The sequence below is a fragment of the Oncorhynchus nerka genome, linkage group LG1 (genome assembly GCF_034236695.1).
Source record: "Oncorhynchus nerka isolate Pitt River linkage group LG1, Oner_Uvic_2.0, whole genome shotgun sequence".
Taxonomy (NCBI): domain Eukaryota; kingdom Metazoa; phylum Chordata; class Actinopteri; order Salmoniformes; family Salmonidae; genus Oncorhynchus; species Oncorhynchus nerka.
In genome coordinates this window covers 2,631,508-2,654,602 of record NC_088396.1, presented here as the reverse complement: position 1 = coordinate 2,654,602, position 23,095 = coordinate 2,631,508, and the positions used below count along the sequence as shown (strand labels likewise).

The 23,095-nt window shown below is 42.0% G+C and overlaps 2 protein-coding genes across 4 annotated transcripts in view; both read left to right on the top strand.

The window, feature by feature from the left end:
• The window catches only part of LOC115130343 (collagen alpha-3(VI) chain-like), a 97,036-nt gene that overhangs the window by 9,965 nt on the left and 63,976 nt on the right, over positions 1-23,095 (top strand). For 2 of the 3 annotated variants that reach the window (XM_029661526.2, XM_029661437.2), the window contains exons 2-3: positions 17,490-17,606; positions 21,530-22,126. In XM_029661526.2, the coding sequence (XP_029517386.1) occupies positions 17,516-17,606; positions 21,530-22,126 (688 nt within the window). In that variant the 5' untranslated portion in view covers positions 17,490-17,515. The remainder of the gene's footprint in view (positions 1-17,489; positions 17,607-21,529; positions 22,127-23,095) is intronic. The other variant, XM_029661854.2, reaches the window with a different exon arrangement.
• LOC135573959 (collagen alpha-3(VI) chain-like) lies at positions 17,696-20,329 on the top strand. Its single transcript, XM_065024415.1, has one exon. It carries the CDS (start codon positions 18,340-18,342, stop codon positions 18,952-18,954), a length of 615 nt encoding a protein of 204 aa, XP_064880487.1. The 5' UTR covers positions 17,696-18,339; the 3' UTR covers positions 18,955-20,329.

The window sequence follows — 23,095 nt, the reverse complement described above, 5'->3', positions numbered from 1 at the left end:
ATCTACATAACCTGAAAGTCCGCTCAGCAAGGAAGAAGCCACTGCTCCAAAACCGGCATAAAAAAGCCAGTCTATGGTTTGCAACTGCACAATGGGGACAGAGATCGTGCTTTTTGTAGAAATGTCCTCTGGTCTGATTAAACAAAAATATAACTGTTAGGCCATGATGACCATCGTTATGTTTGGAGGAAAAGGAGGAGGCTTGCAAGCTGAAGAACACCATCCCAACCATGAAGCACGAGGATGGCAGCATCATGTTGTGGGGGTTCTTTGCTGCACTTCACAAAATAGACGAGGAAGTAAAATTACGTGGATATATTGATTCAACATCTCAAGACATCAGTCAGGAAGTTAAAGCTTGGTCGCAAATGGGTCTTCCAAATGGTCAATGACCCCAAGCATACTTCCAAAGTTTTGGCAAAATGGCTTAAGGACAACAAAGTCAAGGTATTGGAGTGGTCATCACAAAGCCCTGACCTCTATCCTATAGAACATTTGTGGGCAGAACTGAAGAAGTGTGTGTGAGCAAGTAGGCCTACAGACATGATTCAGTTACACCAGCTCTGTCAGGAGGAATGGGCCAAAATTCACCCAACTTGTGGTAAGCTTGTGGAATGCTACCCGAAACGTTTGACCCAAGTTAAACAATTTAAAGGCAATGCTACCAAATACTAATTGAGTGTATGTAAACTTCTGACCCACTGGGAATGTGATGAAAGGAATTGTGAAAAACTGATTTAAATGTATTTGGCTAAGGTGTATGTAATTTTCCGACTTCAACTGTATATTAATTGAAATGCTAATCCTTTGCACATGAATGCTCACTCATTCGGGAATATTTGCAATCAATATATATTTACGCCCAGTGTGTCGTTGTGATCTCTGTTGGAATCGTCAGTCTGCGGAGAGTCCGTTCTTCATTGCGTCTCTCTCTCTGCTTCCCTGAAGTCTTGGGTGGTTAGAATTAATCCTTCAGAGTACCATTCAGAAATGTTCTCATAGAATAGATGTTTCAGTGGTTGTCGGTCTTCACATCCCAGGTTGACATAATTTCTAGCTGCAGACTAGTAATTATTATCTATGATTTGTTCTTATTCGGTAGGGATCGATAGTCTCAGAGTTTAACCATTTCCAGCCATGTAGCCAATACTCCACGTATGGTATGGTTAGGAATTCGACAACCATTACAACCTTAGCTAATACTGAGGTGTTCCCTCAGTGTCCATCGAGGTACACGTGGTCTGAAGAGAATTTCCTCAGGAGGGTTTTTTATTCGTAACAGTAGAAAAGGGATGTTCCATGACGCCAGATCATGTCTGTGCTTATTAGTGGCGGGCCAGTGATTTAGTCAAACTTTAAAGGGAATACAATTCTTTCATATTAAAGGTTTAACATCATATTATATCATTTCACAAATAGTTTAATCTTTACTCATTCATTTTAAACAAGAATTAGATGCAAACACCATAATTGAGAAACATATTCAGAGGATTAGTCATATGTGTTTCCTGTCCTCTCTGAGGTCACCAAATGAAACACACTCATCATACCTGTCCCTTAAGTGTCCACGGACCATTCCCACCTTCTCACAAGTGGACATTTTGTATCAAATCCCTATTTTGTGGATTTAGGAGTTCACCATGTGAAATCCTTTGTTCTCTCTATGTGTCTCTTTCTGCATGGCCAGGGGGAGAGAGTCTTCTCCAGAAATAAATGTATGACCTCAGAACCTGGGTGTAGGAGAGAGAAAGGGGGGGGGCTATACGAGCTATACCCAAAAAGGGCCACGTCATGACACTACTTTGATATATCTTTTACACTTTTTTGTTTACTAGATGATTATATGTGTTATTTCATAGTTTTGATTATTCTTTAAAAACCCTTGTATGAGTAGGTGTGTCCAATTTTTTTACTGGTACTGTATATATACTGTGTATATATATATATACACTGCTCAAAAAAATAAAGGGAACACTAAAATAACACATCCTAGATCTGAATGAATGAAATATTCTTATTAACTACTTTTGTCTTTACATAGTTGAATGTGCTGACAACAAAATCACACAAAAATGATCAATGGAAATCACTCCGGAACAGTCTGTGGTGCAACGTGACGTTGGTGGATGGAGCGAGACATGATGTCCCAGATGTGCTCAATTGTTCGCTGCTCTGGCCCCCCAATGGTGGAACAAACTCCCTCACGACGCCAGGACAGCGGAGTCAATCACCACCTTCCGGAGACACCTGAAACCCCACCTCTTTAAGGAATACCTAGGATAGGATAAAGTAATCCTTCTCACCCCCCCCCCCCCCTTAAAAGATTTAGATGCACTATTGTAAAGTGGCTGCTCCACTGGATGTCATAAGGTGAATGCACCAATTTGTAAGTCGCTCTGGATAAGAGCGTCTGCTAAATGACTTAAATGTAAATGTAAATGTAATTGGATTCAGGTCTGGGGAACGGGCGGGCCAGTCCATAGCATCAATGCCTTCCTCTTGCAGGAACTGCTGACACACTCCAGCCACATGAGGTCTAGCATTGTCTTGCATTAGGAGGAACCCAGGGCCAACCGCACCAGCATATGGTCTCACAAGGGGTCTGAGGATCTCATCCCGGTACCTAATGGCAGTCAGGCTACCTCTGGCGAGCACATGGAGGGCTGTGCGGCCCCCCAAAGAAATGCCACCCCACACCATGACTGACCCACCGCCAAACCAGTCAAGCTGGAGGATGTTGCAGGCAGCAGAATGTTCTCCACGGCGTCTCCAGACTCTGTCACGTCTGTCACGTGCTCAGTGTGAACCTGCATTCATCTGTGAAGAGCACAGGGCGCCAGTGGCGAATTTGCCAATCTTGGTGTTCTCTGGCAAATACCAAACGTCCTGCACAGTGTTGGGCTGTAAGCACAATCCCCACCTGTGGACGTCAGGCCCTCATACCACCCTCATGGAGTCTGTTTCTGACCGTTTGAGCAGACACATGTACATTTGTGGGCTGCTGGAGGTCATTTTGCAGGGCCCTGGCAGTGCTCCTCCTGATCCTCCTTGCACAAAGGCGGAGGTAGCGGTCCTGCTGCTGGGTTGTTGCCCTCCTACGGCCTCATCCATGTCTTCTGATGTACTGGCCTGTCTCCCGGTAGCGCCTCCATGCTCTGGACACTACGCTGACAGACAGAGCAAACCTTCTTCTCGCATTGATGTGCCATCCTGGATGAGCTGCACTACCTGAGCCACTTGTGTGTGTTGTAGACTCCATCTCATGCTACCACTAGAGTGAAAGCACCGCCAGCAAAAGTGACCAAAGCATCAGCCAGGAAGCATAGGAACTGAGAAGTGGTCTGGTCACCACCTGCAGAACCACTCCTTTATTGGGGCGTCTTGCTAAATGCCTATAATTTCCACCTGTTGTCTATTCCATTTGCACAACAGCATGTGAAATTGATTGTCAATCAGTGTTGCTTCCTAAGTGGACAGTTTGATTTCACAGAAGTGTAATTGACTTGGAGTTACATTGTGTTGTTTAAGTGTTCCCTTTATTTTTTTGAGCAGTGTATATATATATATATATACACACACATACCCCGGACTCCGACATTGGTCATCCTAATATTTCTTAATTCCATTTGTTTACTTTTTTAGATTCATATGTATTGTGTATTGTTAGATATTACTGCACTGTCGGAGCTAGGAACACAAGTTTTTCACTACACCCACAATAACATCTGCTAAATATGTTTATGCAACCACAAAATGGGATTTAATTTGAGGACCTGACCAGTTCACCAGCATTGACATGATCAACACTGAGTGTTAGACAACACTGTCAACTATGCAGTGGGGTCTGGATAAACAGTATGCAAAGTTGAGTGTAAACAAGTCGTCCAGATACTGCCCTCAACGCTCAGTGTTGCATTTTTTTAAGAGAGGGTAGTGTTTATGCTTTCCTTATTGCCGGGTATTGTGGATGGCTTAGATTCAAAACTCTGCTGACCTAGGCTTTAGGTCTCTGTGAAAGGGAGTCTTTTAGCCTATTTTACAATTACAATTCATTTAAATGGAATTGTGGATCAGATTTTGTGGGATTGGATGGAAACTGGGTCCAGAAATTAAGACGGCAACTTTTTTCCATGAACAGTGAGAGCCAGAATAGAAACTGTGTTTTCCAGGACTTTGGCCCAGATTTACTTTGGGTTTCTTTAAAGTGCATTTCAGCCTTTAGCTCACCCTGATGTTAACCTTTTGAAAGAGATAGGTGCTAAACTAGAGGACAAAAATTCCTGTGTAACAAAAGTAGCTCCACTGTAAGTCTGTCTTCACATTACCTACTTTGAGTTTCAGGTACTTTATTTGCTCTCTTCAGAATTTCCTCCTCTTTAGCTTCATGCTTGTAGGTATTAAATCAAGACAGGAAACCTGAGTATTGGCATCAGCTGATATTGCACCATTTATATTAATCCCTCTGATTTAGTATGGCGTTCTATTTAGTCATTCAGGTTCTGCACACACATTATCTGATGGATGCGCTTTTGTTCCTGGTAGCATGCTGTTTAATACAGAAAATAAGCAGCTAAACAAAACAGGAGAAGAGTACTGAATGTGAACAAAACCAATACTGCCTGAAAACAGAGGCTACTGATTTCTCAATAAAGGGAGAGTAATCAAGGTAATGATGAAGTCCAGGTGTGCATAACAATGGGTAGCAGGTGTGCGTAATGATGGTTGCCAGGTGTATTGTTATGTGGGTTGCCAGGACCGGAGGTTAGTAGACCAGCTGCCTCGAAAGCTGGAGAAAGGGAATTGGAGTAGGCATGACACTAGTTTCTGGTGTCCCCACACATTGACTCTGTACCTACCGGTACCCCCCCTGTATATAGTCTCGCTGTTATTTTACTTCTACTCTTTAATTACTTGTTACTTTATTTCTTATTCTTATCTGTATTTTTTAAAACTGCATTGTTGATTAGGGGCTCGTAAGTAAGCAGTCCACATTCCAGCTGTTGTATTCGGGCGCATGTGACTAATACATTTGATTAGGTCACTGTCACCTGCTTTTACATGCAGATGTGCACAGGTTTTCCAGGTGGAAATTGATCAACAGGGTTTATGTACTGAGGCGTAAAATCCAGGCATTTCTAACCCAAAAGAAATAAGATCTAGCTCTGCACCTGCATGCAAGATGATGAATGATTTCCGAAACTGGCATACTTCTCTGATATACTTGAAAATTTCGACCATTTCAACCAACTCAACCTATCTATGCAGGGACATGCAAGTGACATTTTCCCCAAAAACTATCAAAATTGGCAATTTCAAGCATAAATTGTGGCGTCTGGAGAGACGTAGTAGATAGAGGCATGTTCCCCCTATTCTCAACTCTGGCTGACGAGGGTGATGTGGACATGGATCACATGCGTAAATTGACTGGGTCACATCTGAGACAAACTTTTCCTCAAATTCAAGGATTAATTTCTATCACAATCTGCCCCACACCTGAGGAAAGCAGTGGATGTGTACAGTTGAAGTCTGAAGTTTACATACACCTTATGACATACACTATATGTCCGAATATAAACAATGCAGCTATTCCCTCCGCAAGGCTATTAAACAAGCTAAGCGTCAGTACAGAGACAAAGTGGAATCTCAATTCAATGGCTCAGACACAAGAGGCATGTGGCAGGGTCTACAGTCAATCACGGACTACAAGAAGAAACCCAGCCCAGTCACGGACCAGGATGTCTTGCTCCCAGGCAGACTAAATCACTTTTTTGCCCGCTTTGAGGACAATACAGTGCCACTGACACGGCCTGCAACGAAAACATGCGGTCTCTCCTTCACTGCAGCCGAGGTGAGTAAGACATTTAAACGTGTTAACCCTCGCAAGGCTGCAGGCCCAGACGGCATCCCCAGCCGCGCCCTCAGAGCATGCGCAGACCAGCTGGCCGGTGTGTTTACGGACATATTCAATCAATCCCTATACCAGTCTGCTGTTCCCACATGCTTCAAGAGGGCCACCATTGTTCCTGTTCCCAAGAAAGCTAAGGTAACTGAGCTAAACGACTACCGCCCCGTAGCACTCACTTCCGTCATCATGAAGTGCTTTGAGAGACTAGTCAAGGACCATATCACCTCCACCCTACCTGACACCCTAGACCCACTCCAATTTGCTTACCGCCCAAATAGGTCCACAGACGATGCAATCTCAACCACACTGCACACTGCCCTAACCCACCTGGACAAGAGGAATACCTATGTGAGAATGCTGTTCATCGACTACAGCTCGGCATTCAATACCATAGTACCCTCCAAGCTCGTCATCAAGCTCGAGACCCTGGGTCTCGACCCCGCCCTGTGCAACTGGGTACTGGACTTCCTGACGGGCCGCCCACAGGTGGTGAGGGTAGGCAACAACATCTCCTCCCCGCTGATCCTCAACACGGGGGCCCCACAAGGGTGCGTTCTGAGCCCTCTCCTGTACTCCCTGTTCACCCACGACTGCGTGGCCATGCACGCCTCCAACTCAATCATCAAGTTTGCGGACGACACAACAGTGGTAGGCTTGATTACCAACAACGACGAGACGGCCTACAGGGAGGAGGTGAGGGCCCTCGGAGTGTGGTGTCAGGAAAATAACCTCACACTCAACGTCAACAAAACTAAGGAGATGATTGTGGACTTCAGGAAACAGCAGAGGGAACACCCCCCTATCCACATCGATGGATCAGTAGTGGAGAGGGTAGCAAGTTTTAAGTTCCTCGGCATACACATCACAGACAAACTGAATTGGTCCACTCACACTGACAGCGTCGTGAAGAAGGCGCAGCAGCGCCTCTTCAACCTCAGGAGGCTGAAGAAATTCGGCTTGTCACCAAAAGCACTCACAAACTTCTACAGATGCACAATCGAGAGCATCCTGGCGGGCTGTATCACCGCCTGGTACGGCAACTGCTCCGCCCTCAACCGTAAGGCTCTCCAGAGGGTAGTGAGGTCTGCACAACGCATCACCGGGGCAAACTACCTGCCCTCCAGGACACCTACACCACCCGATGTTACAGGAAGACCATAAAGATCATCAAGGACATCAACCACCCGAACCACTGCCTGTTCACCCCGCTATCATCCAGAAGGCGAGGTCAGTACAGGTGCATCAAAGCTGGGACCGAGAGACTGAAAAACAGCTTCTATCTCAAGGCCATCAGACTGTTAAACAGCAATCACTAACATTGAGTGGCTGCTGCCAACACACTGTCATTGACACTGACCCAACTCCAGCCACTTTAATAATGGGAATTGATGGGAAATGATGTAAATATATCACTAGCCACTTTAAACAATGCTACCTTATATAATGTTACTTACCCTACACTATTCATCTCATATGCATATGTATATACTGTACTCTAGATCATCGACTGCATTCTTATGTCACTAGCCACTTTAACTATGCCACTTTGTTTACTTTGTCTACATACTCATCTCATATGTATATACTGTACTCGATACCATCTACTGTATGCTGCTCTGTACCATCACTCATTCATATATCCTTATGTACATATTCCTTATCCCCTTACACTGTGTATAAGACAGTAGTTTTGGAATTGTTAGTTAGATTACTTGTTGGTTATCACTGCATTGTCGGAACTAGAAGCACAAGCATTTCGCTACACTCGCATTAACATCTGCTAACCATGTGTATGTGACAAATAAAATTGGATTTGATTTGATTTGATTTGAGCCAAATACATTTAAACTCAGTTTCACAATTCCTGACACAATTCCTAATCCTAGTAAAAATTCCCTGTCTTAAGTCAGTTAGGATCACCACTTTATTTTAAGAATGTGACATGTCAGAATAATAGTAGAGAGAAGGATTTATTTCAGGTTTTATTTTTTTCATCACATTCCCAATGGGTCAGAAGTTTACATATACTCAATTAGTATTTGGTAGCATTGCCTTTAAATTGTTTAACTTGGGTCAAACATTTTGGGTAGCCTTCCACAAGCTTCCCACAATAAGTTGGGTGGATTTTGGCCCATTCCTCCTGACAGAGCTGGTGTAACTGAGTCAGGTTTGTAGGCCTCCTTGTTCGCATACACTTTTTCAGTTCCTCCCACAATACCTTGACTGTCTTGTCCTTAAGCCATTTTCCCACAACTTTGGAAGTATGCTTGGGGCGATTGTCCATTTGGAAGACCCATTTACAACCAAGCTTTAACTTCCTGACTGATGTCTTGAGATGTTGTTTCAATATATCCACGTAATTTTCCTTTGTCATGATGCAATCTATTTTGTGAAGTGCACCTGCAGCAAAGCACCCTCACAACATGATGCTGCCATCCCCGTGCTTCACAGTTGGGATGGTGTTCTTCAGCTTGCAAGCCTCCCCCTTCTTCCTCCAAACATAATGATGGTCATTATGGACAAACAGTTCTATTTTTGTTTCATCAGACCAGAGGAAATTTCTCCAAAAAGTACAATCTTTGTACCTATGTGCAGTTGCAAACTGTAGTCTCCTTCCTGAGCGGTATGACGGATGCGTGGTCCCATGGTGTCTATACTTGCGTACTATTGTTTGTACTGATGAAGGTGGTACCTTCAGGTGTTTGGAAATTGCTCTCAATGATGAACCAGACTTCTGGAGGTCTACCTTTTTCTCTGAGGTCTTGGCTGATTTCTTTAGATTTTCCTGTGATGTCAAGCAAAGAGGCACTGAGTTTGAAGGTAGGTCTTGAAATACATCCACAGGTAAACCTACAAATGACTCGAATTATGTCAATTAGCCTATCAGAAGCTTCTAAAGCCATGACATAATTTTCTTGAATTTTCCAAGCTGTTTAAAGGCACAGTCAACTTAGTGTATGTAAACATCTGATCCACTGGAATTGTGATACAGTGAATTAAGTGAAATAATCTGTCTGTAAACAATTGTTGGAAAAATTACTTGTGTCATGCACAAAGTAGATGTCCTCTCCGATTTGCCGAACTTTGTTTGTTGACAAGAAATTTGTGGAGTTGTTGACAAACAAGTTTCAATGACTCCAACCTAAGTGTATGTAAACTTCCGACTTCAACTGTAATTCATTCACTAGCACAGAAGAGACTTTCATCTTGTTCTTGCAACATGGTCTCAGTGCATTTTTCATTATTTTGTATGTTAATCTGAGACAACCATTTAGTGTGATATGTTATGTTATGTTTCATATGATATGTATTCATTTAATTTGTGGATTACCCATTCTGTGTGATATGTTATAAATTACAATTCATATTATGTGTTACGGATTTGAAAAACATAAAATACATTCCATAATTACAAAATGTATGATATGTTACAAATTCTAGCTAGGTAGTGAACGTCAGCTAGTTGGCTAATATTAGCTAGACTAGGGGTTAGGGTTTAGTTTAGGATTTAGGTTAAAGGGTTAAGATAAGGGTTATCTAAAAGTGTTAGGGTTAGAGGAAAGGTTTGCTAAAATGGTTATGGTTATGGGGGGGGTTAGCTAACATTCTTAGTTGTTGCAAAATAGCTAAAAAGTAGTTAAGGTTGCTAATTAGCTAATATGCTAAAGATGTCGGTGATGAGATTCAAATTTGCAACCTTTGGGTTGCTAGACGTTTGTTTTAATCCAACCCCTCCACTTTGACCAACCACCCTACTTTTGTTTTTGCCTTAAGTAACCATCTGTCTTATGTAACCATACCAAATGTAACATACTGTATCATACTAATTTGAGTGATGCGGATTTATGTTTACTATGTTACGTTTAGTCTATGAGACCAGGCTGGTTCTTGAGAATGAACTATGACCATGGTCTGTGACCATGTTTTAATGAGACAAGCTTTCCACATTCTGGCTGTTCAGCATCGGAGATTACTCGCAACACCGCAAGATGGCAGTGAAGTTGTTAATATCTTTTCAATCTACCTATTTACTCTATGTGAGACCAGCTTCTCTTTTCTTGCTGCAACATAATCTAAATATTGCAGCAGACTGGCTGCTGAAAACACCTTGAGAGTGTCTCTCTCCTCCTTCTTTCCGAGATTTGACCTGATGGTGTCCAAGAGACAGGCACACCCATCTCATTGATTGTGTGAGTCAATCATGTACTATTACATTTTTTTAATAATATATATATTGAAAGAATTAAAGATTATTTGTTCATAAAGATTCAGTTGTTGTTATAGTTTTTGTTACACTGACAGACCGACCATGAGTTCAACAGACAGACCGACAGATAGACAGTCTAATACATAAAGTAGAAAGTAGGAGTAAATTTATTTTTATTTTTTAAGAAAACGTGATTGTCAGTTATTTTTTACCAAAGCGGTCCATAGAGGATGAAGGTCATGCCTTGCTGGTCCCTGGCACAAAACAAGTTTGAGAAAGCCTGGAGTAGAGTAAAGTAGGGATCAATACAGTACATTATTCTATTGTATTGTAATGCAATACATTTTTCATCACCGTAATGTACAGTACTGTGATGTACTCTATGGTCCCGAGAACTGTGATGTGCCTATCTCTGCGCTCACCACAAAAAGGAAAAGCAACTGTCCAGCACTGGGAGTGAACTTGTGATGCTCAGAGCCAGAGAGCACTGCTGAGACCACTGTGCTACAGTAGTCCTCGATGCTCTAGTAACCTGCGAGAATACTGACAATACCTGATGGTAGTTTGGACTTAACCACTTGGAATTAATACCTAAGCGTAACCCTTTGTGTCGTTTCTTTTTTAACCCTCTAACCACGCAGAATTAATGGTGTCAAAAATGAACCATCCATAATACGTCAAATGTAATCTATGATTGGTTCAGATTTGATTAGGTCAGGACCAAATATCAACGTCTGTGGACATTGAAATCAAAGCTGTTTCTGACCACACCAAAAAAGAAAAGGGGGAAAAATGGCAGCTGGTCAGGATGGCGTCAGTCCATGATTAGTGGGAATAGTAATGACTTGGCTCAGACTTTTAACCAGAAATCACATCTGATTGGGGTGAGAGTGTTTGACCTTCTAAAATATATGATTATTTCCTTAAATGTCTTAATTTTCACACTTAAAGAAAAGTATGAATTCCCCAACTCCTGAATTTTGCCCCATTATTGTGTAACTGCCCTATATACCAATACATTTAAATTGTTCTTAATATCCTCACGCACACTTTTCCTTCTGTAATCTGTAATCTGTGGATCATTCAGCTGCCGTCCGATGTGGGTTGGCTGCAGTTGCTGCCAGAGCACTGTCTGAGGGCACTTAGGACTGTAAAAAGAACTCAACCAAGGGCATATGACTGCATTCACCTTCATCATTATGTTAATGTTGGATACCTTTCCAGTCATGGGCCATCTATGCCAGCCCGAAGCGATAGCTTTTTTGGGGATCTTTTTTTTGGTGACAAAATTTATATAGCTCTTTCTGTCCCTAAATGTCCGCAGCATGACAGCCTAGGAATAGTGGGTTAACTGCTTGTTCAGGGGCAGAATGACAGATTCGTACCTTGTCAGCTCAGGGGATTTGAACTTGCAACCTTCCGGTTACTAGTCCAACACTCTAAGCACTAGGCTACCCTGCCACCAGTAATGGACAGTAATGGGTCGACAACACCAGCTCTGTGTGAATGGTGCAAAAATGAGACCCTTGGTGTGAATGGTAGTGCTCTGACAAGTTATCCACTGTTTGGGGGATGTGTGCGTGTGTGTGAATCTCGGGTTGGTCAGCAGCCTACAAGGCATATGATTACTGTGTTTGTAAACACATTCTCAGAGATCCAATAAATTCCTGAGCTCAGCCAATTTGGCATATGTCCTTCAGCCATGGCATTTCCATGATGGGCTACTAGAATGCAGACCTGAGTTCAAATACTGTTTGAAATCATTTCAGATACTCTGTCTGTGCTTGATTGAACTTGTTTGGCTTAAGGGACCAATATAATAGTTACAAAATGGTAAACACCGCCCATCTGGCACTGGAGACAGGTTAGAGCAAATGCTCAAAGTATTTGAAAGATGTCAAATAGTATTTCAACCCAGGTCTGCCAGAATGGTGACTGGATGACTTATCACTGGCAAACACAAGGAGAAGCCAAGTGTGCATGAATCTTCTAAGCCCTGCGATACAGAGACAACAGCAGTCACGGCTTCTCTTCATAATGACCTAGCCTAGAGACGCATGCACTCAGAAAAAAGGTGCTATCTAGAACCTTAAAGCGTTCTTCTGCTGTCCCCATAGGAGAACCCTTTGATTACCCTTTTTGGTTCCAGGTAGAACCCTGTTGAGTTCCATGTAGAACCCTTTTCACAGAGGGTTCGACATGGAACCCAAAAGAGTTCTACCTGGAACCAAAAAGGGTTCCACCTGGAACCAAATTTCTTTATTTTATTTATTTTATATTTATCCTTTACTTAACTCGGCTAGTCTTACTGTGAACACTGAGGCTGTACCAGTTAAAGTTGCAGTTTTAACAGGGGTCAAGTAGGCTACTGTGGCTATGTGATCATAATTTACAGTAGGCCTACCAGAGTGGCGTAGCATCAAAAACAATGGAGAAAGTTCATCCCATGATTTTATTTATTTTTTACCCCTTTTTTCTCCCCAATTTCATGGTATCCAATTGGTAGTAGTTACAGTCTTGTCTCTTCGCTGCAACTCCCGTACGGACTCGGGAGAGGCGAAGGTCGAGAGCCATGCGTCCTCCGAAACACAACCCAACCAAGCCACACTACTTCTTGACACAATGCCCATCCAACCCGGAAGCCAGCCATACCAATGTGTGGGAGGAAACACCATACACCTGGCGACCGTGTCAGCGTGCACTGCGCCCGGCCCGCCACAGGAGTCGCTAGTGCACGATGAGACAAGGATATCACTGCCAACCAAACCCTCCCTAACCCGGACGATGCTGGGCCAATTGTGCACTGCCCCATGGGCCTCCCTGTCACGGCTGGCTGCGACATAACCTGGACTCAAACTCAGAATCTCTAGTAGCAATGCCTTGACCACTGCACCACTCAGGAGGGTCATCCCATAATGTTTTAACAATGGAATAGCTGTTCTATCATTCAGCCTACAGTAGCAGCCAATGTTCAATGTTGGCCTACATTCCATGATACTTTTGAAAGTCCTGTTAGCCTGTTTATCCACCCAGGAGGTGAATGAATATGTTGTTTGATAAAAGAAAGTACTTTTCAAAATAAAAGGCATCATTATTACCATGTCATTATTACAGAAAGCCAGACAAATTATGCTACCCTCTGTATATTGGCTACTTAGCTCATTCACTGCCAGTCTCAAAATACCACACTGCCCCTTTAAGACAAAAAACTCTTTACCTGTGCTGTTGCAGGAAATAATCACTCCCCCATTGCTAACTACAAATGATCTATAACGGGGCTAATAACTCACTAACTACAGTGGCTTGCGAAAGTATTCACCCCCCTTGGAATTTTCCTATTTTGTTGCCTTGCAACCTGGAATTAAAATAGATTTTTGGGGGTTTTGTATAATTTGAGTTGCTTAACATACCTACCACTTTGAAGATGCAAAATATATTTTTGGGTGAAACAAACAAGAAATAAGACAACAAAACCTGCATAACTATTCACCTCCCCCCAAAGTCAATATGTTGTAGCGCCACCTTTTGCAGCAATTACAGCTGCTAGTATCTTGGGTTATGTCTCTATAAGCTTGGCACATCTAGCCACTGGGATTTTTGCCCAATCTTCAAGGCAAAACTGCTCCAACTCTTTCAAGTTGGATGGGTTCCTCTTCTGTACAGCAATATATAAGTCATACCACATATTCTCAATTGGATTGAGGCCTGGGATTTGACCCCTTAACCATTCAAGTGTTGCTTTAGCAGTATGCTTATTGTCCTGCTGGAAGGTGAACCTTTGTCCCAGTCTAAAATCTCTTTGAAGACTGAAACAGGTTTCCCTCAAGAATTTCCCTGTATTTAGCGTCATCCATCATTTCTTAAATTCTGATCAGTTTCCCAGTCCCTGCCGATGGAAAAACATCCCCACAGCATGATGCTGCCACCACCATGCCAAAACGCTTCATTTTAGTGTCATCTGACCAGAGTACCTTCTTCCATATGTTTGGGGAGTCTCCCACATGCCTTTTAGCAAACACCAAATGTGTTTGCTTATTTCTTTCTTTAGGCAATGACTTTTTTTCTGGCCACTCTTCCGGTAAAGCCTAGCTCTGAGAAGTGTACTGCTTAAAGTTGTGGAACTTTGCAGCTCCTTCAGGTTCATCTTTGGTCTCTTTAATGGTGCTCCGTGGGATGTTGGAAGTTTTGGATATTTTTTTATAACCCAACCCTGATCTTTACTCTCCACAACTTTGTCCCTGACCTGTTTGGAGAGCTCCTTGGTCTTCATGGTGCGGCTTACTTAGTGGTGCCCCTTGCTTAGTGGTGTTGCAGACTCTGGGGCCTTTAAGAACAGGTTTTTAAATGTGACACTTGGATTGCACACAGGTGGACATTGACAAATTACATTACTTCTGAAGATAATTGGTTGCACCAGATCTTATTTAGGGGCTTCATAGCAGAGTGGGTGAATACATATGCACGCACCACTTTTCCGTTTTTAATTTTGTAGAATTTCTTGAAACAATAAAAAAAAATCATTTCACTTCACCGATTTGGACTATTTTGTATATGTCCATTACATGAAATCCAAATAAAAATACATTTAAATTACAGGTTGTAATGTAACAAAATAGGAACTCCAAGGGGGATGAATACTTTTGCAAGGCACTGTAGCAAAGGATATGAACAAATGTGCACACGTCGCTACATGTAGCTCTCGCTTTGATCTCAAAATATGTGTATCTACTCACGACCGCTCATGCTGTAATCACAGTCAAGTTCAACGTGAACGGCACAGATCCATATATGGAAATGTTCTATTTGCATATAGGCCTATTGCAGATCTGATTGGTTATGGCGCACCAGTCTGTAGAGTACGGGCCTGAGTGTTCATGTCAATGCTACTACGATGCGTTCCTCCTACAACAAAATCTCTTGCATAGTTCGTTTTGCATACTAAGTCTTGATCATTTGTTTTGTTTCAGTATGTTTAAATTGACAAATATTGCATTGACTTGATCACAGTAAAAGGAAACGTTGATTGGTGTTAACTAATGGGGAAAGCTCTAGAAAGTTAAGTGATGTTCAGGTCATTCTCGTGCTTCTCTGCGTGGACTGATATTCCTTCTGCATGGCATTCCCATTGAGCTAGAGGGAACATTGCACACACTTTTTCCTATGAATATTTGATTGAACGTTTCGGTCAGTGTGACTTTTTCATTTCCCTCGACGTTACGTATCCTCTTAAGGATTGGACCCTTTTTTTCAATTTCTGCCTAAAATGACATACCCAAATCTAACTGCCTGTAGCTCAGGATCTGAAGCAGGAATATGCATATTATTGATACCATTTGAAAGGAAACACTTTGAAGTTTGTGGAAATGTGACATTAATTTTAGAGAATATAACACAATAGATCTGGTAGAAGATAATACAAACAAAAAAACTTGTTTTTTTCTTCATCATGAAAGAGAAAGGCCATACATTCAGACAGGAGTCTTGGTGTGATTTAGATTTTGGCAGCAGCATATGTGCAAAGTTTCAGACTGATCCAGTGAATAAATACATCCCTACACAATATGTTATATCAAGTCTGCCAGGAGTTTTCCCAAATGTGCCAAATTGGTCAATTGATACATTTTCAAGTACATAACTATAGAGAACATGCAAAAATGCTATGGATAATAAAATGTTAAGTTTACACACTCACAGGAATGTCATACATGATGGATAATTAGCTTCCCTACAGAAAAGACACTGACCTTCACATGTCTTATTGGCCGGGCAGGGTGGGTGTGTGGCCAGAGACAGCAGGGGTTCAAACTGTAGAACCCAGTTCCTACATTTGAATATAAAATTGGTTGTATGTAGCTATGCTATATTTTATCTCTGGGAACCTTAGGATGACAAATCAGAGCAAGATTACTTAATGTAAGTACATTATTTACTTTCAGAGGTGAATGTATCAAACCAGTTTCCGTGATAAAAGTGTTTTGTTGTTGTGCACTCTCCTCAAACAATAGCATGGTCTTTTTTCACTGTCATAGCAACTGTAAATTGGACACTGCAGTTAGATTAACAAGAATGTAAGATTTCTGCCTATATAAGAAATGTCTGCCTCAGAAAGTTGGCTGTTGTTTACAACGTCATTCTAGTCACATTAGCGCAGGTTAGCAAAAACCGTCCAGGTTTAGGGACACCAATTCCGTTAACATCACAATAAGGGGGAAAGCTGACTAAATATAAAACACAAACCCCTAAGTGAAACTGGACTTTCCAGTCCAACAACTCTCCTATGAACACAACAGTAGATCAATACTAATGTGGATTGGCTTTTTGAACAGGTGGTTTCAATCATGTCATTCTAGGCTCTGCAAGTCAAAGTTCAAGCTCCAGTTCGAGCTCAATATCGCCCATGCTGCTACTTATTTGGACAGAGAGAAATTAAACACCAATGACACCACTCTGAGAGAGACATAAGCTGTGGCTGTTGATTTGAACCCTGAACTGGAGGTATTTGCTGGCAAGTGCCTGTTGTTGATGTGGTTAAGGGAGAAAGCCATTGAAAACGCCAATGTTAGAGTCTTGGCAAGCTGTAGCTGACATTGTGGTAGCAGTGGATCACATATTTCTGCATATAGCTCCATGTGATGGTAGTATGAGGTATTTTTTTCTCCAATGGTGTGTTAAAGAGTAAAAATAACTCTAAACATGCTGTTGACATTAGGAATTTAACTTCAAACCATGTGATGACAGTGGGAAAGGGTGGAGAACGAAAACAAGAAGTAAAACGGATATTTGGAGCAACTCCAGAATTCTGGAAGATTGGATTTGCTGGCGAAATGGAATTCAACTGAAATACTACTTTACACTTAGTTTGCTTCAATTGCCCTGAGTTCTTCTTCCAAATGTTAATATGGCAAGGACAGTGCAGACAAGCCTTAATTCTTTGCTCAAACTGATTTGGGATGGTATGTGCGTGTCAGAGTTTGTGTGTGAGTTAGTGGTCTATGCCAGACCTAAAGGTCACAACTTAATTTAGAGTATTCAAGGAGCTTTATAATGTCCCTGTCAGAATTAAAATAACTCAGTCATTTGCCTTTATAAGTCCTTTCATTTTGAAATATATGCCCATTTCACAATGATGATGGATTATTATGTTGCATTGTATTTCATGAATTAATACTGATGTTATAAAGTTTTGATGATGGAAATGTTAAAGGGAAACGGACACATTTAGCACTACTTCGCAAAATTGCAACATTCAAGTCTTTCATCGCTTTCCCTACTGTGATGTCATATAAATTATTTTCAGAATTATACCTGCCATAGATACTGTTACCTGTTGTAATGCTGAAAAGAGCATAAACATTTTCTGTTCTATTTCATTTGCAGGTGTTCTTTTTGGTGCTAGGTAGAAGATGAGGAAACACCGGCTGTTACCGCTGTGCGCTCTTCTGGGTGTCCTGTTCGCAGGACTTCTGCCCAAACTTGATGCCCAGGGTCAGGAAGGTAAGCTTGACTCACTGTTTTTGTCTTCAATTCAACTTGCAGGCCCATGTGGTGCCCTCTCTTAAGCCCTATTCAAAAATTAAGTTTTCTTAGCCATGCTCAGTATCGTTTCACACTTCAGATATCCATTCATCTTAGTAGCACCTGGAAGGCCTACTTATTTTTGTATTTTTGGGGGGTACTTTTTATCGGATCATCCTTGTTGGTTTCAGCACAAATAATTAAATTATCAAAACATTTCAGACATTTAACGAAAAGTAGGAATGACAATGCTAATATTGCTGTTAAGCTGGAGTTGTATTGATATTTATGGGTTGAGTTTCCGCCTTCCTTGAAACAATAAACGTTTGGGAACAAGTCAAAGTGTCTAGTTCCCTGCAGGAACTCAGAGGGATTTTCATGGCATGAATGAAAAAAGGGGTCTACTCAGGAATCACTGTTGCCTTAGAATGCAAGTCCAGTGTCATGTTGGAGCCCTGGCCTCACAGTTCTGCCTAGTTTATGGTAGCATTTTGGCAGGTGAGGTGAACTAAGGTGTAATATTTTAGCACAAGTTAATTGGCCTAGTTTCCAGCGGTACTGTTGTTCGGTACATTAACAGGTTACAGCCATACCACTGGACTTGCCTCTGTCTCGGCACGGTGAGAGTCCTCAAAACCAGGTTTCTTCTTTTGAAGATTGCGCACAAGGCCTGGCTGCCGATATATACTTTCTTGTGGATTCGTCCTGGAGCATGGGACAAGAGAACTTTGAGCACGTCCGACAGTTTCTGTACAGCGTGGTTAAAGCACTACACGAGGGTGGCGGTGGCAGATTTCAGTTCGCCCTCGTCCAGTACAGCGGCTCGCCCAAAACTGAGTTCCAATTGAACACATACCCATCTCCGCTGGGGGCCCTGGCCCATATCCGGGCCATGGCGTACCGGGGGGGTGGCACCCGGACGGGTCTGGGCTTGGACTTTCTCATCCGGGCCCACCTGAACGCAGCGGCTGGTAGCCGCGCTGGCGTTGGTGTGGCCCAGGCGGTGGTGATCCTGACAGACGGGCGCTCCCAGGATGACGTGGCTGAGCCGGCGCAGGTGCTGCGGCTAGCAGGGGTGAGCATGTTTGCGGTGGGGGTGCAGGACGCCGTGGACTGGGAGCTCAGGGAGATGGCTAGTGTGCCACAGGACATACACATATTCAGCGTAGACTCTTTCCAGGCCCTGAAGGGTATTATCCAGGACTTAGTGGTGGGCTTGTGCGGCGCAGTCACTCAGGCCGGGGGCGCCCCGATGGCTGTCGAAGCCAAAGAAGTGCCTCGAGACGTGACAGGTAATAACAGGGGGCCTGTGTCACTACCATACTAATGCCCACATCATCATAAGAGAAGAAAGTAGCTACACATGTGTGGCCATGTCTGGATCGAGTCCTCTATTAACACAATTAAGGGGTATTTTACACGATAACCCTCATTTATCATCCACTGTCCGGCACCCATTAACATCACTGTTTCTCATCATATTTTATTTGCCCGTAACACTTTAAGATCACCACCCAGGTTTGCATGTGATTGACACTGAATGCTTCTCAGAAGAGGGCTTCTGATGGCTGCTATGTCTCTTCCAAGCCAGATTGACCAAATTTATAAAGCTTGCGCATGAACTGAGAACATGCCATCTCAGTCAATGGGAATATCCATTGCTTATTTGATATGGTAAAGACATATCGCTCTTCGTTTGCCAGTTTAGTTTGTTACAACAACATTGACTATGTAACAGTTACAAGCAGGATATTCAAACAATTCAACGTTCGTGACAGACTGCTACAGAAGGATTATCATCTATTTACATGACACAGTAACAGGATATTCAATTATATAATCTCTTTTTTCTCTATAATCAAATAAAGACAGATATGCAAAACACCTTCAGTCCATTATATTTGCCCTACAAAAATCACAAATGCTTTTGTCTGATTTTAAACAAATCTCCAAGTATCAGCGCCTTATAGCTTAGATCTTTGAAAAAGCGAATCAATAGCGGTGACAAGCTGTTCCAATACGGCCTCCCGAAACACGGCGCAGCTTTTAACAATGGCTAACCACCCACCCACTGCTTGTGTGTCTTGTTAATGTTTGTTTTGTGTTTAGGCTATGTTTTATCAGTAACTGTCAAATATGTGCTTACTATTCTACAACTGAAACAGTGATGAACCTGCCCTGGACTCATCCTTGACTTGCAGCAGAGCCTAGATCGAGAGATTTAAAAGATAACAGCTTAGCACAATGTATGAAACAAATGTTATAGAATAGTTATTTATTCTCTTGATTAGTGGTAAGGGCTCTTAAGCATCAAGGATGGGCCACAGGGTCATGACTGGTACTTATTATCTCTGAGGTCTGTAACATGAGTCTGCATGGGGTGGCTGAACTCAATGGAGTTGGCAGGAGGTTATGTTTAGGTGCATTATCATAGAACCCAAACTGATATAAGACAGATAAAAGGAGAAACTGACATTTTTACAATACACATTATACATTGTCTTATACATATGTTAAAAAAAACACTATGAGTATATTATGAGTACAGTGCTAAATTGGTAATGTTCTGTTGGTGTAGTTCATTTTCACACCGCTCTTCAGTTTTTTTTTTAGATAATCATAAATAACACATTTAGCAGAAAAATACATTTGTGGGGTATTTTAGCAAGCTACAGGGTCATTGTGCTGCCATCCTGTTAGAAGGTAACAGATTATTTTATTACAATGGTTCAATTGGATTTTCATTGTGTTCAATGGTGTTATTTGCCCCCTAGTGGCGCTTTATGGTACTTAGAAAGACTGACGCAAACAGGAAGTACAGAATTTGTTTTGCACGCTTCAGCCTTGGAAAAATATTTGTTTTTTCACTATTCTGCCCTTGAGTTGCGTTCCCATGCAAAACTAGACAGATTAGCTAACAACTAAGTCTTCAATAAAACTCCCAAGGCGTGACTTTTCTTGAATGAATATATTGAAAACGTTTATGTTGTGAAACTGCAAAATACAGAAAAGAATATACTTTAGTGTTCAATTCACACCGATATACTGTAGCTATACATTAAGTACAAGTTGCATAAATACAAAGCACGCGCTAAGGTACCATGCATCTGGCATGATGCCAAACCATATAGCTAATTGTTAACCATATGGTAATTGGCTCCTTTCATTACTCTAATAATGTATAACCATCTATGTAGAATAACAAAGCATATTACACTAGAAACAGTAACAAAACTACAGTATTGTATATTTTACAATTCGTTTGCATGACGCATGAGCAAAGTAATACAGCTAACGACATACATTAAAGGCATTGCAATTTGTGAGTAAATGCAACCAACATTGATATGTAAGCAACTCTATCAATAACAAGATTATCATCATTAGCTAAATGCTTGAATCGAATTTACAAACAAATATTTTTCCAAGGCTGAAGCGTGACAAGAAATAACTACATTGAAAGACCTGCACCGTAGCGTTGTTTGTAGCTGCTTCTAAGCGTGCAAAACAAATTCTGTACTTCCTGTTTGCGTCAGTCTTTCTAAGTACCATAAAGCGCCACTAGGGGGCAAATAACACCATTGAACACAATGAAAATCCAATTGAACCATTGTTAATAAAATAATCTGTTACCTTCTAACAGGATGGCAGCACAGTCATGCTCAGATTAATTTGCACCCATCATCCTTTGAGCTCCAGATTTAATCACTCCTTGGTTCAGCCTACATGCAGTATAATGTGCTTTTGTGATGTTTTTTTAATGATTGATTGTGTTCATCATGAATGTCACATGCAATGATGCGCCAGCACTTTCTCTTTCTCTCTCTTTCTCTGTTTTAACGCTTTCACGTTGCATTTTGTTTCTGTTTTGTTTCTCTCTCTCTCTCTCTCTCCCTTTTAAGCACAAGAGTCAGCTGACCTTGTACTCTTAATTGACGGATCTGAGAACGTTGGAGCGGCCAACTTCCCCCGCGTGCGCGATTTGGCTATGAAAGTCATTGAGGGCCTCGATGTGGGCAGGGACACAATTCGGGTGGCTGTGGCTCTGTACAGCGCGGACCTAGAGATTCAGTTCTTTCTAAATAGCTATGACACCAAAGCCGCTGTCCTGGACGCTGTGAAGGCCCTTCAGTTCACAGGCGGCGATGAGGCTAACCTTGGAGCCGCCTTGGAGAATGTCGCCGGGAGCCTGTTGACTCCGGCATCAGGGGGCAGGGCAGAGGAGGGGGTGCCCCAAGCTCTGGTGGTGATCAGTGCCGGGCCGTCCAATGACGATTTCAGTGCGGGTGACAGGGCTCTTAAGGCAGCGAGCATTATCACGTTTGGCGTGGTGGTCGGCGGCGAGGCTACAGCCGAGCTGGAGACTATCGCCACAGACAAGAGCTTTGTTCTGTCGGCCCCCGATTTCAGGGCAGTGGCAAGCTTGGGTGACCAGTTGCTACCATATGTTAATGCAGTGGCCCAGCGCACCATTGTCATTCAGAATGAATTCACAGAAGGTAGGTAACTTCAATGCAAGGTAGGATTGGGTGGGTGATTCATGAAAAAAATGATTAAGTGTGTCTTCTAGCTGATTTCATGCTTGAGGTAAGAATAATACATCGCTGACACCTAATTTGAAGGGGGTATATGTGATACTTTTATAACACCTTAATTACACATTCATCATTGTTCAAGAGACATTTTCAAAATGACCGACGCAGTGCCCAACCCCCTGGCACCACACACACAACAGGCTGAGAGCAGCACAGGGTCAGCCTCAGAGCATTAGGCTGCCCGTTGATATTGCTTTGCTCAAGGCCACAAATGGCAACACAACAAATAGTAATTTAAAGGTGTAATATGTAGACATAGCCCTGCCATTTCCTGGTTGCTAAAATGAGCTTGATTTCAGTTTGTACCAAAACAAGCAATATAGTATAGTGTATATAGTGTAGGGAATCATTGTCATATCTTAACCGCTGTGAAATATATTTTCAGCTGTTTGAAGCTGGTGTATAAAACCGACAGTAAAAAGACAAAAATAGTTTAAAATATTGCACATGGAACGGATCTACTGCTTATCAGACTTGCTTTCAATGAGAATGACAGATTAACTCACATTTCTATCTGAAGTCTGTCAGGTCCTACATAAAGTTGAATAATGGATCTTTAAATGTATCAAATATTTTTGTTGTGCTTGATTGAGCAATCCTGGCAAAATGGAACCAAGAGAATAGTCCCAAATGTGGTACACATATAACATCTACAAACATCTAGCTCACTTCCACAAGATCTCCTATTAGCCATTGTATTTGAACCATCAACATTCTACTTACTGGTTTTAGGCTACCTGACACAATTTGGTTCTCATTATATATTTATCTATTTTGAAGGAAAAATATTTTTGTACTGTAATGGAAATGGACTTTTCTTTTAAAAACACATCTTGCATAGATGTGTTATGAATGTTTTGGTCGTTATGAATA

What these genes read in the sequence shown, in the direction of transcription:
- LOC135573959 (XM_065024415.1), top strand. Translation starts at nt 18,340, where the DNA reads ATGGGACAAGAGAACTTTGAGCACGTCCGACAGTTTCTGTACAGCGTG.